The 14,280-nt window shown below is 42.7% G+C and overlaps 1 protein-coding gene across 8 annotated transcripts in view; it reads left to right on the top strand.

The window, feature by feature from the left end:
• Nucleotides 1-13,474, top strand: part of gabpb1 (GA binding protein transcription factor subunit beta 1) — a 91,487-nt gene extending 78,013 nt beyond the window's left edge. For 2 of the 8 annotated variants that reach the window (XM_078530162.1, XM_078530163.1), the window contains exons 10-12: nt 741-797; nt 8,688-8,831; nt 13,016-13,474. In XM_078530162.1, coding sequence (XP_078386288.1) covers nt 741-797; nt 8,688-8,831; nt 13,016-13,075 — 261 coding nt within the window. In that variant the 3' untranslated portion in view covers nt 13,076-13,474. Of the gene's footprint in view, nt 1-740; nt 798-8,687; nt 8,832-9,770; nt 11,075-13,015 lie in introns of those variants that run through there. The other 6 variants (XM_078530169.1, XM_078530164.1, XR_013573471.1 and 3 more) reach the window with 5 other exon arrangements.
• The last annotated feature ends 806 nt before the right edge of the window (nt 13,475-14,280 follow it).

Below are 14,280 nucleotides of genomic sequence, written 5' to 3'. Positions count from 1 at the left end.
AAGATTGAAGGGTGACCTGATCGAGTTGTTTAAAATGATAAAAAGATTTGATAGAATAGACACAGAGAAGCTATTCCCTTTGATGGAGGAATCGAGAGCAATGAGGCATCTTTTGAAATTAGAGCTGGGTCATTTGGGAGTGAAGATGAGCAGCGTTTCTTCAAGGGTAATAGAAATTAGGAACCCTCTTCCTCAAAAGGCTGCAAATGCTGGGATGAATTGAAATTTTCAAGACTGACTGATGGATTTGGTTCGGTAAGAATGGTTCTGTACAGGGTGAGCTCTCAAATTCAGGTGTATACCTGTGGGTGTCTGAGTCAACCCTAAGTGCTTCTGCACAGTTCGTGAATCCGATTATGGCTTCATGCAGCAACCAGCTATTGATTAATGAAGTCTGGATGCTGCTAACTAGGCTGAAGATATCTGGCAGGTGAAGGTACAGGATAGGAGTGTGGGAACAGAAATAATACCGTAAAGGAGCACCATATTATTTACTTCATCTAAAGCGTATCTTATCTTATTTCATTCCAGTGGCTTGCAATAAATGCACCGTTTATGGGTGATATATTAACTCATTTGTGAGAAGGAGCTAAATCAAAACACACCGGTTTTGTAGAAATAATCTTTTAACAGAAGCAATTAAACTCATTATTTTCCCAATGCTTTTGTCTTTTTCTTGTATGTCATTTTGTGAAAGAGCAGTTTAGAATTGTTTTTTTTTTCTTTTCCTTGCTCCTTAGATACAAGAGGGTTCTGGGCCGGAAACCTGCACTCTGCACATGGTGGAATTCTCAGAGGTAAAGACTCAATGTTTATTTATCAGGGACAGTGATCAGGAGCAGGAACCCTGGCTGAATTCCCCTCTCTCTCTCTAACCCAGGGGTCACTGGCCAGTGATCAGGAGCAGGAACCCTGGCTGATTTCCTCTCTCCCTAACCCCGGGGATCGCTGGACAGTGATCAGGAGCAGGAACCTGTAGTATAAGGGGTTCTAATGGTGTGATATGCCAATGAGGCTCAATATACATCATCACAGGGAATGATGCAATCTCTCCTGATCTTGTTCTCTCTTGTAGACAAGAAAACAACAGGAAGTTGTTTCTTAATGTTTAAAGTTAACAATTTTGTAACATTAGTAAATCTTTATGGTGAAATGGCACCAACAATTTGCCACTTATTGCACCACCTCAGGCCTCTTGGAGAACTGGTCAGTAACTGTGATTGGTGGCCGTACAGATGATATCCTAGGGAGGCAAGGGATCGATGAAGAAAAAGTTACGTATGCTGAAGTAATAAAAACACTTGCTGCCCACTTCAACCTGTGAAAGAATACCATTTTTGAGTGGGCTAAATTTAACAAGCATACAAAGTGTACAAAGGCAATACATTTATCAACGATCTGTATAGACTGGCAGAGAACTGTGAATATGGCAGCTTAAAAGGTGAACTAATTAGGGACAGAATTGTTGTCTGAGTCTTGGATGAGGCATTGTCTGACCACTTGCAGTCAGTGGATGATTTAACATTAACAAAGGTAATTTAACTGAGCTGACAAGCTGAGGTCAGGAAGCAAAATCGATCAGTGATTCGGGGTGACAGGGTGAACCGTATCCCAAAAACAACTGACTCAGTGGAGTATGTTAAATTTAAAAGCAGAGAGGTGGCCATAAAAAGCAGGGAAGGCAGGAAGAGCGTCCATCAATCACCCCTGTTAACTGTAGCCAACGTGGTGGGAAAAAACACAGGTGTGAAAATAGTCCCGCCAAAGAGGTTGAATGTCGTTTCTGCAGAAAAAAAGGGTCACTAAGGGTCTAAGTGTCACAGCAAGAAGCCTGTTCAGAATAAGCAAAAAGAGAAGCCATCGAAAGATGGCCAGATCCATGAAATAGACCAGTCTTGTCTAACCTTTTCGCGTGGGGGAAGCCGCATTTCAATATTTTTTCTCACTCAAGGGGCAGATGAGCAAATTTCAGAAAGATGAGGTTTGGCGCAACATTAAACATGAATTTCAAAATAAATTTGAGTTATGAAGAAAAGAAACAACTTGCTGAGCAAAAAAAAAAGTTGAAACAATAAATTGATAATTTTAAAAAAAGAGTAATTAATAAAAATGACCATCAGAATGGGAGGGGGTCAGATTGGGTATGTCTGGCTCACTCCCAGTCTTGGGCTACACACCTCACCCACTCCCGCTGTATGAGTATGTGTTGGTGTGTGGGGGCGAGGATGAGTGAGAACCGTGAGACTGGGAGTGAGCCAGACACACGCACTTACTCACTCTCTCACACTCTGCCTCACACACACTCACTCTCACATACTCACACTCTCTCTCACTCACTCTCACTCAATGTCTCTCACACACACTCGCTCACTCTCAATCTCACACTCGCTCACTCACTCTCGCATACACACACACACACACTCATTCACTCTCTCACATACTCACTCTCTCGCATACACACACATTCCTCTCATACTCTCACTCCTCTCAGCGGTGAAGTAAAAAATGAAGTCAGGAAAACAGAGAGGATACGAAAAAGTATTGGCAGGTAAAATCAAAGAAAACCCAAAGATATTTTACTAGTACATTAAGAGCAAGAGGAAAGGGTAGGGCCTATCAAAGATGTACATGATAACTTATGTGTTGATGCAGAAGTAGGGCTCTCAATGAATACTTTGTCTCTGTCCTCACTAAGGAGAGGGATGATGCAGACATTCTAGTTAAAGAGGAGGAGTGTGAAATATTAGTTACAATAAACATAGTGAGAGAGGAAGTACTGGAGGGTCTGGCATCCTTGAAGGTGGATAAATCACCAGGGCCAGATGGATTGTATCCCAGGTTGTTGGAGGAAACCAGGAAGGAAATAGTGGATGCTCTGAGGATCACTTTCCGGTCCTCACAAGATACAGGTGAGGTCCCAGAGGATTGGTGGTCTGCAAACGTTGTACCATTATTTAAAAAGGGTACGAGGGATAGGCCAGAAAATTCTAGGCTGGTCAGCCTGACTTCAGTGGTGGGCAAATGATTGGAAACAATTCTGAGAGACAGGATAAACTGTCACTTAGAAAGGCACAGATTGATCAGGGATAGTCAGCATGGTTTTGTCAGGGGAAGATCGTGTCTTACTAACTTAATAGAATTTTTTGAGGAAGTAACAAGGTGGATTGATGAGGGTAGTGCAGTGGATGTGGTCTACATGGATATTAGCAAGGCTTTTGACAAGGACCCACACGGCAGACAGGTCAGAAAATTGAGATCGCATGGGATACAGAGGAAGTTGGGGAGTTGGATCCAAAATTGGCTCAGTGACAGGAAACAAAGGGTAATGGCCGATGGATGTTTTTGTGAATGGAAAACGGTTTCCAGTGGCCTTCCACAGGGCTCAGTGTTGGGGACCTTCCTGTTGGACATAAATGCAGGAGGCATGATTGGGAAGTTTGCAGATGACACAAAAATTGGCCGTGTAGTTAATAGTGAAGAGGATAGCTGTTGACTCCAGAATGACATCAATGGTTTGATTGAGTGGGCGAAAGAGTGGCAGGTGGAATTCAATCCAGAAAAGTGTGAGGTAATGCATTTGGGGAGGGCAAAAAAAGCAAGGGAATACTCAATAAACGGGAGGGTATTAGGAGGGGCTGAGGAAGTGAGAGACCTTGGAGTACATGTCCACAGGTCCCTGAAGGTGCAAGAACAGGTGGATAGGGTGGTAAAGAAAGCATATGGAATGCTTTCCTTTATTGGATGAGGTATTGAATACAAAAACACAGATATAATAAAATGCTGGTTAGATGACAGCTGGAATTTAGTGTATAGTTCTGGTCACTACATTACAGGAAGGACATAATTGCTATGGAGAGAGTACAGAGGAAATTTACAAGAATGTTGCCAGGCCTTGAAAATTGCAGCTACGAGGAGAGGTTGGACAGGCTGGGGTTGTTTTCCTTAGAACAGAGGAGGCTAAGGGATGACCTAATTGAGGTGTAAAAAATTATGAAGGGCCTAGATAGGGTAGACAGGAAAGACCTGTTCTCCATAGCTGAGGGTCAATTACCAGGGGGCACAGATTTAAGGTGATTGGTAGAAGGATTAAAGGGGACATGAGGAAAAACTTTTTCACCCAGAGGGTGGTTGGTGTCTGGAATTCGCTGCCTAAATTGGTGGTTGAGGCTGAAACACTCAACTCATTTAAAAAGGTACCTGGATCTGCATCTGAAGTGCTGTAACCTGTGAGGCTATGGACCAGGTGCTGGAAAGTGAGTTTAAATTGAACAGGTAGCTTCCTTTTTCTCTTTTTATGGCTGGCACAGACTTGATGGGTTGAATGGCCTCTTTCCGTACCATAACATTTCTATGGTTCACACACACACTCACTCTCACACACACTCTCTCTCATATTCTCTCCCACACTCACTCACTCACTCTTTCTCGTGCACGCACTCTCTCGCTCTCTCACACTCACTCTGTCACATGCTCACTCACTACCTCTCTCACACTCATTCACATATTCACACTCTCACACACTCACTCACTCTCTCATACACACACACTCTCACCCACACTCACTCACTCACTCACCTACGCACACACACACACTCCTCTCACACACTCTCGCACGCTCAACTCTCTCTCACACACTTGACTCTCTCACTCACACACATGCTCTCTCTCATTCAATCTCTCTCACACACTCACTCTTTCACACACTCTCTTACACGCTCTCTCACACACACACAAACTCTTACAGACATTCACTCTTTCACATCACTGACTCAACTCACACACACTTGACTCACTCTCCACACACTCTCTCACACACTCCCTCTCACATACTCACTCACTAACTCTCTCACACTCACACACACATACGTTCCTCTCACACACACTCTCTCGAACACTCAACTCTCTCTCTCTCACACACCTGACTCACTCACACACGCTTTCTCTCACACTCACTCACTCTCACTCAATCTCTCTCACACATTCACTCTCTCTCTCACACTCACTCTCTATCTCTCTCACACACTCACTCACTCACTCTCTCTTACGCACTCTCTCACACACGCACACAAACTCTCACACGTTCACACTCACTCTCTCTCCCCCCTCCCCCGAAATCCTCTCTTCCCCCCAACAGAGTCGCCGCTGCCAGTGATCAGGTCTCAGGCTGATTGAAGCACACTGCTGCTCCTCCAATCAGAGACTGTTTCTCTCCTCCATTTGTTGCTGACAGGTTTGCCAGTGAACCTATCAGTAGCAAATGCAGGATAGAAATGGCCTGTGATTGGAGGAGCAGCTCCTTGCCGAATCTTTCACTTCACTTACTGGTACTTTGAAGACTGGCTCCACGGGCTGGATAGAGAGGCACTGGCGGGTTGGATCTTGGCCCACGGGCTGTAGGTTGGTCAAGCCTGAAACAGAAGATATCAATGATAGTGAGATGCCTTTGCTTGGGGATATCTAGAAAGTAAGCAGAAATTACTGGAGTACTGATGCCCTAGTAGGGGGACCCAGGACATTGCTTTAAGTCAGACACAGGTGCAACAGTTTTGGTTCTTTCTGATGCTGAACTGTGGCTGTAGAAAAGTTCTCTTCAGCCATTCTGCAAAAAACTACACCGGGAGATGTAGAACTCAAAGTCATAGGACAATTAATGCAACCCTTCAAGGGAGAGGAAAAAACACTGAAACCTGAATTGTGATCCTGAACCAGAGTTGTTCACTCTTAAGAAGGAAAACCTGCACCAACTTGCATCTGATTTTCAGAGCAGAGGAACGGGAATGCCAAGAAGATCAGCTTCAAAACTCCAGAGCTGAATTTCCACGGCTGTTGACAGGACGAGGAAAGCTGAAGACAGTGTACCATGTCACTCTGCATCTAGAAACGACTGAGTCTTTTTACACCCAGAAAAGTTCCTCATCCACTCTTGCCAAAGGTCAAGAAGGAAATTGACTCTATGTTGAAGCAAGGGGTTACTTCACCTGTCACAGAACCAACCAGCTGGTGCTCAGGGGTGGTCCCAGTACCAAAACCCAACAGATCAATCAGAATTTGCATAGATCTTACCCAGCTGAACAAAGCAGATGGAACGAAGTTCACCCTGTATCATCTGCAGACGAAAGTTAGCAAAATTGGGCCAGAGACAAAGCTGGATGCAACTCGTACTTTTTGGCAACTACCCCTCGATGAAGAGTCCACTTTACTCACAACCTTCATTACTCCGTTTAGGATGTTTTGTTTCAACAGATTACCCTTTGGCATCAGCACCAGAAACCCCCCAAAGGACAATGTCCAGAACCCTGGAAGGTCTGGATGGAGTCGTATGTCACATGGACGATGCCCTGATCCATGGATCCACTCAGACAGAACATGACACCAGAGTGAGATCTGTGCTGCGATGCCTACAGGAAGCAGGACTCACACACACAACAACAACAAATGGAATTCTCACAGCCAAAGTTCCTTGGCCATATTGTGGATGCATCCACTGTCAGAGTCAATCCACAAACAGCAAGAGCAATCAAGGAGTTTCCAGCTCCTCAGAACGTAACTGAGCTCCAGAGGTTCGTGGGTATGGTAAACCAAATCAGAAAGTTCCTGTTGCCAGTGAGCCGCTACAGCAGCTGTTACAGGACAATACATGGTGCTGGGCAGAAACACAACTGATTTTTGAGAAAATCAAAGAGATGCTGATATCACCTGACATTATGGCTCACTATGACTCAGCCACCCACTGTCATCACTGCAGATGCATCTTCTACAGATTGGGAGCTATACTCTTTCAGATACAGACGGATGGAAAGTGTAGAGCAGCTTACTACACATCCCGTGCACTGACAGAGACTGAATGGAGATTTGCAGTGAAAGAGAAAGAAGCATCAGCTGCTACATGGGCTTGTGAAAAGTTTCCACATAATGTTCTTGGTCTCCACTTCAAGATAGAGACAGACCACAATCCCTTAGTGACACCTTTAAAACTCTAAGGAGATAGCAAAAATGCCTCCCACGAGTACAACAATTCAGACTGAGGATGTTGAGGTTTGATGCAAAGGCTAAGTATGTTCTGGGGGAAAAGCAGACTACCGCAGATACTTTGCCCCATTTCCCAGTGGAAAGGCCTGACTAGGTGATGTCGTCCTTGTCAAAGATGTAGAACTCATTGCTTCGACAAAAAGCACAACTCTACCGGCAACAACTCAAATTAGAGACACACAGAAACCTGATGAAGAACGTGCTCCGATCAGAGAGAACTGTGTCAAAGGATGGGCAGCAAACACCCCACACAATCCCATTCTCAGACAGGACTGTAAACAGAGAGGACACCTCAGTGTTTTGGATGATTTACTCATCTATGATGAGGAAGAGGTTATTTGGAGAGTTCTGAGACTCGACATACTGCAACAATTGCACTGAGGACATTTGGCCAGAACAAAATGTGGAGCCAGAGCAAGATATTCCATTCAGTGGCCAGGTGTCTCAAAGTCATCGGAAGAGATGATATTAAACTGTATTATTTGTGCTATTCATCATCAGGAGACAAGAGAACTGTTGATGGCATCTCCCTTTCCATCAAGACCATGGGAACATCTTGCGATGAACCCCCTTGAACACAGAAGTGAGATGTTTTTGATCATTGGAGGCAACTACTGCAGATGGATAGAAGTCAGTAGCTGCAGGGTGACACTTCTGAAGCAGTGATTACATCACTAAAGACGATATTTGCAACACATGGAATCCCAGCAAATTGTAATCTCAGACAATGGACTGAAGTTTGCCAATTAATACTTTAAAGAGTTCGTGGCATTATATGGATTTGTCCAGACTACCAGCTCACCAAGACACCCTCAAACTAACGGTGAAGCTGAAAGAGGAGTGAAAACATTACTGTAGAAGAACGGTGACATCTAACTAGCACTTCTGAGCTATCATTCAATGCCACCACAAAATGGGTTAGCACCACGTGAACTCCTCATGGGAAGAAGACTGAGAACTCAACTCCCTACTCTCCCACACCCACTCACACTGATGACTTGGACAAGGTGAGGGAGAAAGAGGATGAGTATCAATCCAGCCAGATGTGGAACTACGACAAGCATCACAAAACACACAACCTACCAGACCTCCAACCAGGAGAGCCAGTTTGGATCTGAAACTGATCTCACTCCGGACAAATGGTTGAACAGACACCACATCCATGGGCCTACCTCAACCAAACAGAGCACAGTACGATGAGGTCAAACAGACATGCACGAGTTCCGTCACAGAAGCAACCTTCTACAGTTGGAGCAATCATCTACCAATTGAAAAGACCCAAGATGCTGTGTTCAACGAGAAATCCAGATGACTACCGGACCAGTGAAGCTGATACATTGACAAATTCTCCTTCTCCCCAGCAGAATCTGAGGGACCACATGCAGGACTCAAATCCCCAAACTCCTCCAAAGGAGTTGAAGACCCATTCTGGTAGACTAGTGAAACCCACACAGCAGTTGTTGCTAGAAAAAATAAGTTGAAATCAGAGACTTTGGGTGGGGGAGGGGGGGGGGGGGGGGGTGGGGGAGTGGTGGGGGGGGGGGGGGGGGGACGTAGTATAAGGGGTTAATTGTCATTGTGTGATATGCTAATGCAACTTCAGCCCAGACCAATGCTGCTAACCAGCATTGGTGTTAACTGTTGTGTTTTGGTTCCAGGAGAAAGAAGTGCTGCAGAAACAGCTGGAAGAAGCAAATCGGGAGGCCCAGAAATACAGACAGCAGCTCTTGGAGAAAGAGCAGGAGGCAGAAGCCTACAGGCAGAAGCTGGAGGCTTTTGGCCATCTGCACTCCAACAAAAAGGTGCATTAAGTTGTCAGGCGGAAATGAAAAGGTAGACTCACACCACAAACTATTCCTTGGTTGCAAAGCCTATGGGAAGGATGACCATCTCTGATAAACAACCCCAGGGGCGCTGAGATCTGCAATTTAAAGCACACATCGAAAAATCGTGCTTCTGGTCTTGAAATCCTGATAGTGACTCAACTGCAGTCAAATAATGTAGAGAAGGATGGGTTAGGAGGGTGAGGCGAGCTGAGTCGGTGAGACTGTATTCTGTATATTTCAGCTGAAGTTTGAGTCTGCTGCAAGAGCTAGAAATCCTCAATTATCCACAGTCTCCTAATTGGCTGATCTTGGTCATTTTGTTGTCACTATAGTGAGAGGTTCTGGTTGTTGTGGGGTTATCTTTGAATTTTTTTTTATTGTTAATTACTGGATCAGACGTATAAGATTCTGCAAAGTAGAATATTGTGTAGGCAGAAAAAAAATGAAAGCAGCCTGCGGACTAATACCTTCAGCACAAATCGTTCTGATCTGTGATGGTGAACAGGCAAAATTTAGATAGAACCTCCTTTCCACAGTGCGTTGAGAATGGATTACCAGGCTGTGCTTTCTGAAGGGATTGAAGCTTTCAAAATATAAATGTAACTGTGCAGAATGAACCAGTAGCTTTTCACATTCCTGAAATCGTTCTGAAAGTTCAGATACCGAAGATCAGAAATGACAGTAATAAGTCTGGGACTAGTAAAACTCAAAATCTCGCCACCAGAGCTAATTTAAGAGTAGAAGCTGACACCAAGCTGGTTAATGTCATATTAAATCCAAATCAAATAATCAACATTCATATATTTAAGCAAAAGCAAAATGCAGGAAAAAAAGGATGTTACCAGTGTTTGTAATTCTTGTAACTGATTTTTTTTTAATGAGTTGGTTGGACTTGTCCTTTGCCAAACCTGTTAGTGAAGGAATCCAGGTAAAGGAATCCAAGCAAACAGAAGAGATCTCAACATGGAACAGCACAATGCTAGAAATGCTCCAGGAAGAAATGACTTGGCTAATGAGAACATCACAACTGCCATATAAATCTCTTAAGTCTGTGGTCTGTTGAGGCGATGCCATGTCCAGGGAATGGCAATAGGTTACGTTAACCAACATTGTTGCTCCTAATATTGACACATCCCCTCCGTACCAAGGATGTATTTCAACCCAATGTGCTGAGTATTACAGCAGTTTTTTTTTTAAACAAATTATACTCAGAATTTTAAGAAGTATTGATTATACTGTGAGACCAGGAAGAGGTTCATCTTCCAGTGTTTACACTTCATTGCCGAAAGTAGAAGTGGAGGAAGATCCATCACTCAACCAAGGGCCTCGTTGTGAAATGCAACTTCATGTTTGGTTCTGAGATTGCGGAGTTAGATAATTTTCCATCTGTATGAAACAGCATTTCTGCTTCTAGTTTTAGCCAAACACAATAATTCTTTGCGTCAGAATGTGAAATTGCAGTGCAGGCTGCTGGTGTCGGCAGGTCTTGGCGCTGCATGGCTGCTGGTGTCGGCAGGTTGCAGCATTGCGCAGCTGCTGGTGACCGCAGGTCTTGGCGCTACATGGCTGCTGGTGTCGGCAGGTTGCAGCACTGCGCAGCTGCTGGTGTCTGCAGGTCTCGGCGCTACATGGCTGCTGGTGTCGGCAGGTTGCAGCACTGCGCAGCTGCTGGTGACTGCAGGTCTTGGCATTGTACGGCTGCTGGAAGGGCATGCTTGTATATTTTCTTAATTCATTATACTGTAGCTTGTTGAAGAAGTGTAAATGTAAAAAAAATGCTGTTTATATTCCACTTGTGCAGCCAATCATTGCATTTCACTGACCTTCAAGAGCCATGAATTCTTCTGTTGCCTGACATGATATCAATTGTCCTTTAGATTCATATCCAGTAATTTTATTTACTGTTTTGTTGGGGCATTTTCATTGAAGGTTGTCACAATGAGCATTAGATTATTTGCTGGACTGATAGTGCCGACATACTGTTTATGTTAAACATTGTCATTTGTTAGCATGAAAGAGAAAGACTGTGCTCCAACAACTCATTTCCCCCACTTATCTGTGTAAATTGAAATGTAATTAGCTACATTATAAACTGCAGCGAACTCAGAGTCTTACCTTATAGTTTTTTTTTCCATTCACGCTAATCTGGTAATTATATAAATGAAGTTGTTGACAAAACGTACACTGTATAATTTTCTATCAAATAAAATCTTTCTTAGGTAATGATTCGCTTTTAAATTTTATGGTTTAAAATAGTGGCACTAATTCATGTATTATCACCTTCTTATTACCGCTCTGTACCCAGCAACTTCTCACATTACTGAGAAATTCTCAAAGTTTCACACACACTGCATTACTCAGTGATTGTTAGATTAAGAAACACAGCAGCCATTTTGTGCACAGCAAGATTCCATTAAAAACCATGCTATTGAGGAGTGAGGCTGATTTTGTGAAAGAAAGTAATCTGGCACAAAATGTCCTTCTCCTGCAATCCTGTACACTTTCCAAAACACTGCATCAGCTTTTCCTGCCATCTTCAAAGCTTTATGTGTCTCTTCATGTGCCTCCGTGTCTCTTTGTTTACATGTATGACTCTCTGTGCTTCTTTGTTTACATGTATGACTCTCCGTATCTCTTTGTTTATGTCTCTGACTCTCTGTGTCTCATTGTTTATGTCTATGACTCTCTGTGTCTCTGTTTATGTCTATGATGCTCTGTGTCTCTGTGTTTATGGCTCTGACTCTGACTCTCTGTGTCTCATTGTTTATGTCTATGACTCTGAGTCTCTGTTTATGTCGATGACTCTCCGTGTCTCTTTGTTTATGTCTATGACTCTCTGTGTCTCTTTGTTTTATGTCTATGACTCTCCGTGTCTCTTTGTTTATGTCTATGACTCTCTGTGTCTCTTTGTTTTATGTCTATGACTCTCCGTGTCTCTTTGTTTATGTCTATGACTCTCTGTGTCTCTTTGTTTATGTCTATGACTCTCTGTGTCTCTTTGTTTATGTCTATGAGTCTCAGTGTCTCTTTGTTTTTTGTGTATGAGTCTCAGTGTCTCTTTGTTTATTGTGTATGAGTCTCTGTGTCTCTTTGTTTATGTCTATGAGTCTCAGTGTCTCTTTATTTTTTGTCTATGAGTCTCAGTGTCTCTTTGTTTATGTCTATGAGTCTGTGTCTCTGTTTATGTCTATTAGGACCGAGCAACTTGTACCAGCTGGTTGCATAAATCAGGATGAGAAGATGAATCAATCAATGAACAAGATGGTTGTTAAAAGAAGTCTCCGTGTCTCTTTGTTTATGTGTATGAGTCTCCGTTTGCTTTTTCACCCGGTTAAAATGGAACTCTTTTTCTCTTCCATCAATATTTTTCGACATTCCCTCACAATTCTCTTTTCTCCAAATGTTTCTCCCTGTTACCTCCTTCTCCACCCCTGCTTTTCCTCATCAAGATTCTGGGTTTAAAGCCTCTGAACACTGTCGATGCCATTCATGTTTGAACTGTCAAGAAATGCAACTAAGTAATTTGTTAGGAATTTCCCCCTCCATTCTTCCTACTTAAGACTTTGGGTTTTATTTTAATTTTCATGAAAATTGTGGCGCTCACGTTAGTGAAGTTTTAAAAATATAACTGAATGTTAGGAGTATTCAATGTTTGTGTAAGAAACATGAACAGGTTGTTTTCGAGTGAGTGTGTGTGTGAGAGAGAGTGAGGTTGTTTCAGACCCTAACCTGAGCAACTGCTTATTAATCCAGGGAATGTAAGTTCAAATCTCACCAAAGCAATTTGAGCATTGAAGTTTTTAAAAATCTGGAGGTAAAATGCTCCTATCAGTAAAAGGGACCCCATGAAGTTAAATTGCCATATAAGCCTAACTGGTTCTGTAATGTTCTTTAGGGGAGGAAATCTGCTGTGTTCATTCAGTCTGGGCTACATGGGACCCCAGAACCACACCAATGCTGTATTTGATATAATTTTGCCAACATAAGATTTTTCAAACTAACAGACAGAACAACTTTGTAACGTTTGAAGGTAAGCTCTGTTTACTAGGTAGTTGAAACTCTGGGTTAACTTAAGGTCTTGTATGGATCATGGATTTTAAGACCATTGCATAGCTACAGTATCTTTCCTGTATTCTACTCTGTGTTCTTTTACAACTTAGGTGAAGCGACTGCAAGGTTTTGATGAAATGGACTTTTCACAGTTTTTTCAAGGGTTGTAGGAGAGCTGTGAACCAGGAGAGTGCATTCTGGGACCCCTGAAGGATTAACAGTGAATTCCAGATCCAGCATCACACACAAAAACAGAAAAAAAATCTCAGGCCAACGAATGTGTTGAGGAATGAGTGCTGAAACATTGGTTGTAAAACTGTCTCTTTGCTCAGCCTGTACTTGGTCACTCCAAGCTCAGTTCAACAGAGTGAATTCAAACCATGTAGACAAGAGTGAAGAATAGAAGTTGTAAAGTTACTAAAGATTCAGTATATACTAAGCAACCTGTACCTGCTGGTTGCATGAATCAGGAGAAGATGAATCAATCAACAAAAAGAAGTCAATTGACAGGATCTCAAAACTGATCAGTATGCTCTGTCAACATAAATAATCATTAATGTTCACCACAGAAGGTGGCTGTTTGGTCAATCACACTTGTACCAGTTCTAAGTTAAGAGAAATCCAAAATTAATCTCAGTGCCAGGTTTTCCTCCCGTAGCCTTTTTATTACTTTGTATATTCTTCGAAAAGTCCTTATTATTTACTTCTATATTATTTGCTAGTCTTTTTGCATAATCTATTTTAACCTTATCATCTCCCATTCCTTTCCTGTATACTTTCTACATTAATATTATTAGTCCTCATTTTATCCTATGTCTTCCTTTTAAGCTTCAGTTGAGTTTTAATATCTCTGTTCATTAATGCTACTATTTCTTCACCCATTCCCATTTCACCATATAGCAATATATGTTTTTGAACACTGTGCATCTCAACTATATCATGTCTGAAACAGTCAAACACCCCAAGGTCCTTTATAGCAGCATTGTCAAATAAAATGACAATGAGTCAGATAAAGAGATATCAGAGCAGATGACCAAAAACTTGGTCAAACAGCGAGCTTTTAAGGAGGGAATTAAGAAGAAAAGGAGGCAGGGAGGTTTAGGGAGACAATTCCAGAACTTAGGACCAAGGCAGCTAAAGGAACAACCACTATTGGTGCTGTGATGGGAACTGGGGATAATCAAGAGACTAGAAATGGAGGAGGCCAGGATCTTGGAGGGTTGCATGATTGGACAAGGTTACAACAATATGGAGGTACAAGGCCATGGAGAAATTTGAACACAAGGCTGAGAATTTAATATCAAGACATAACTAGGCTGGGAGTCAAAGCACAGGACTGATGGGCGAACAGAACTGTTATGAGTTAGGACATGGG

The sequence above is a fragment of the Cetorhinus maximus genome, chromosome 26 (assembly GCF_964194155.1).
Source record: "Cetorhinus maximus chromosome 26, sCetMax3.hap1.1, whole genome shotgun sequence".
In the NCBI taxonomy this organism is placed as follows: domain Eukaryota; kingdom Metazoa; phylum Chordata; class Chondrichthyes; order Lamniformes; family Cetorhinidae; genus Cetorhinus; species Cetorhinus maximus.
The sequence above is the reverse complement of the archived record's forward strand: the minus strand, read 5'-3'. Positions and strand labels throughout refer to the sequence as shown.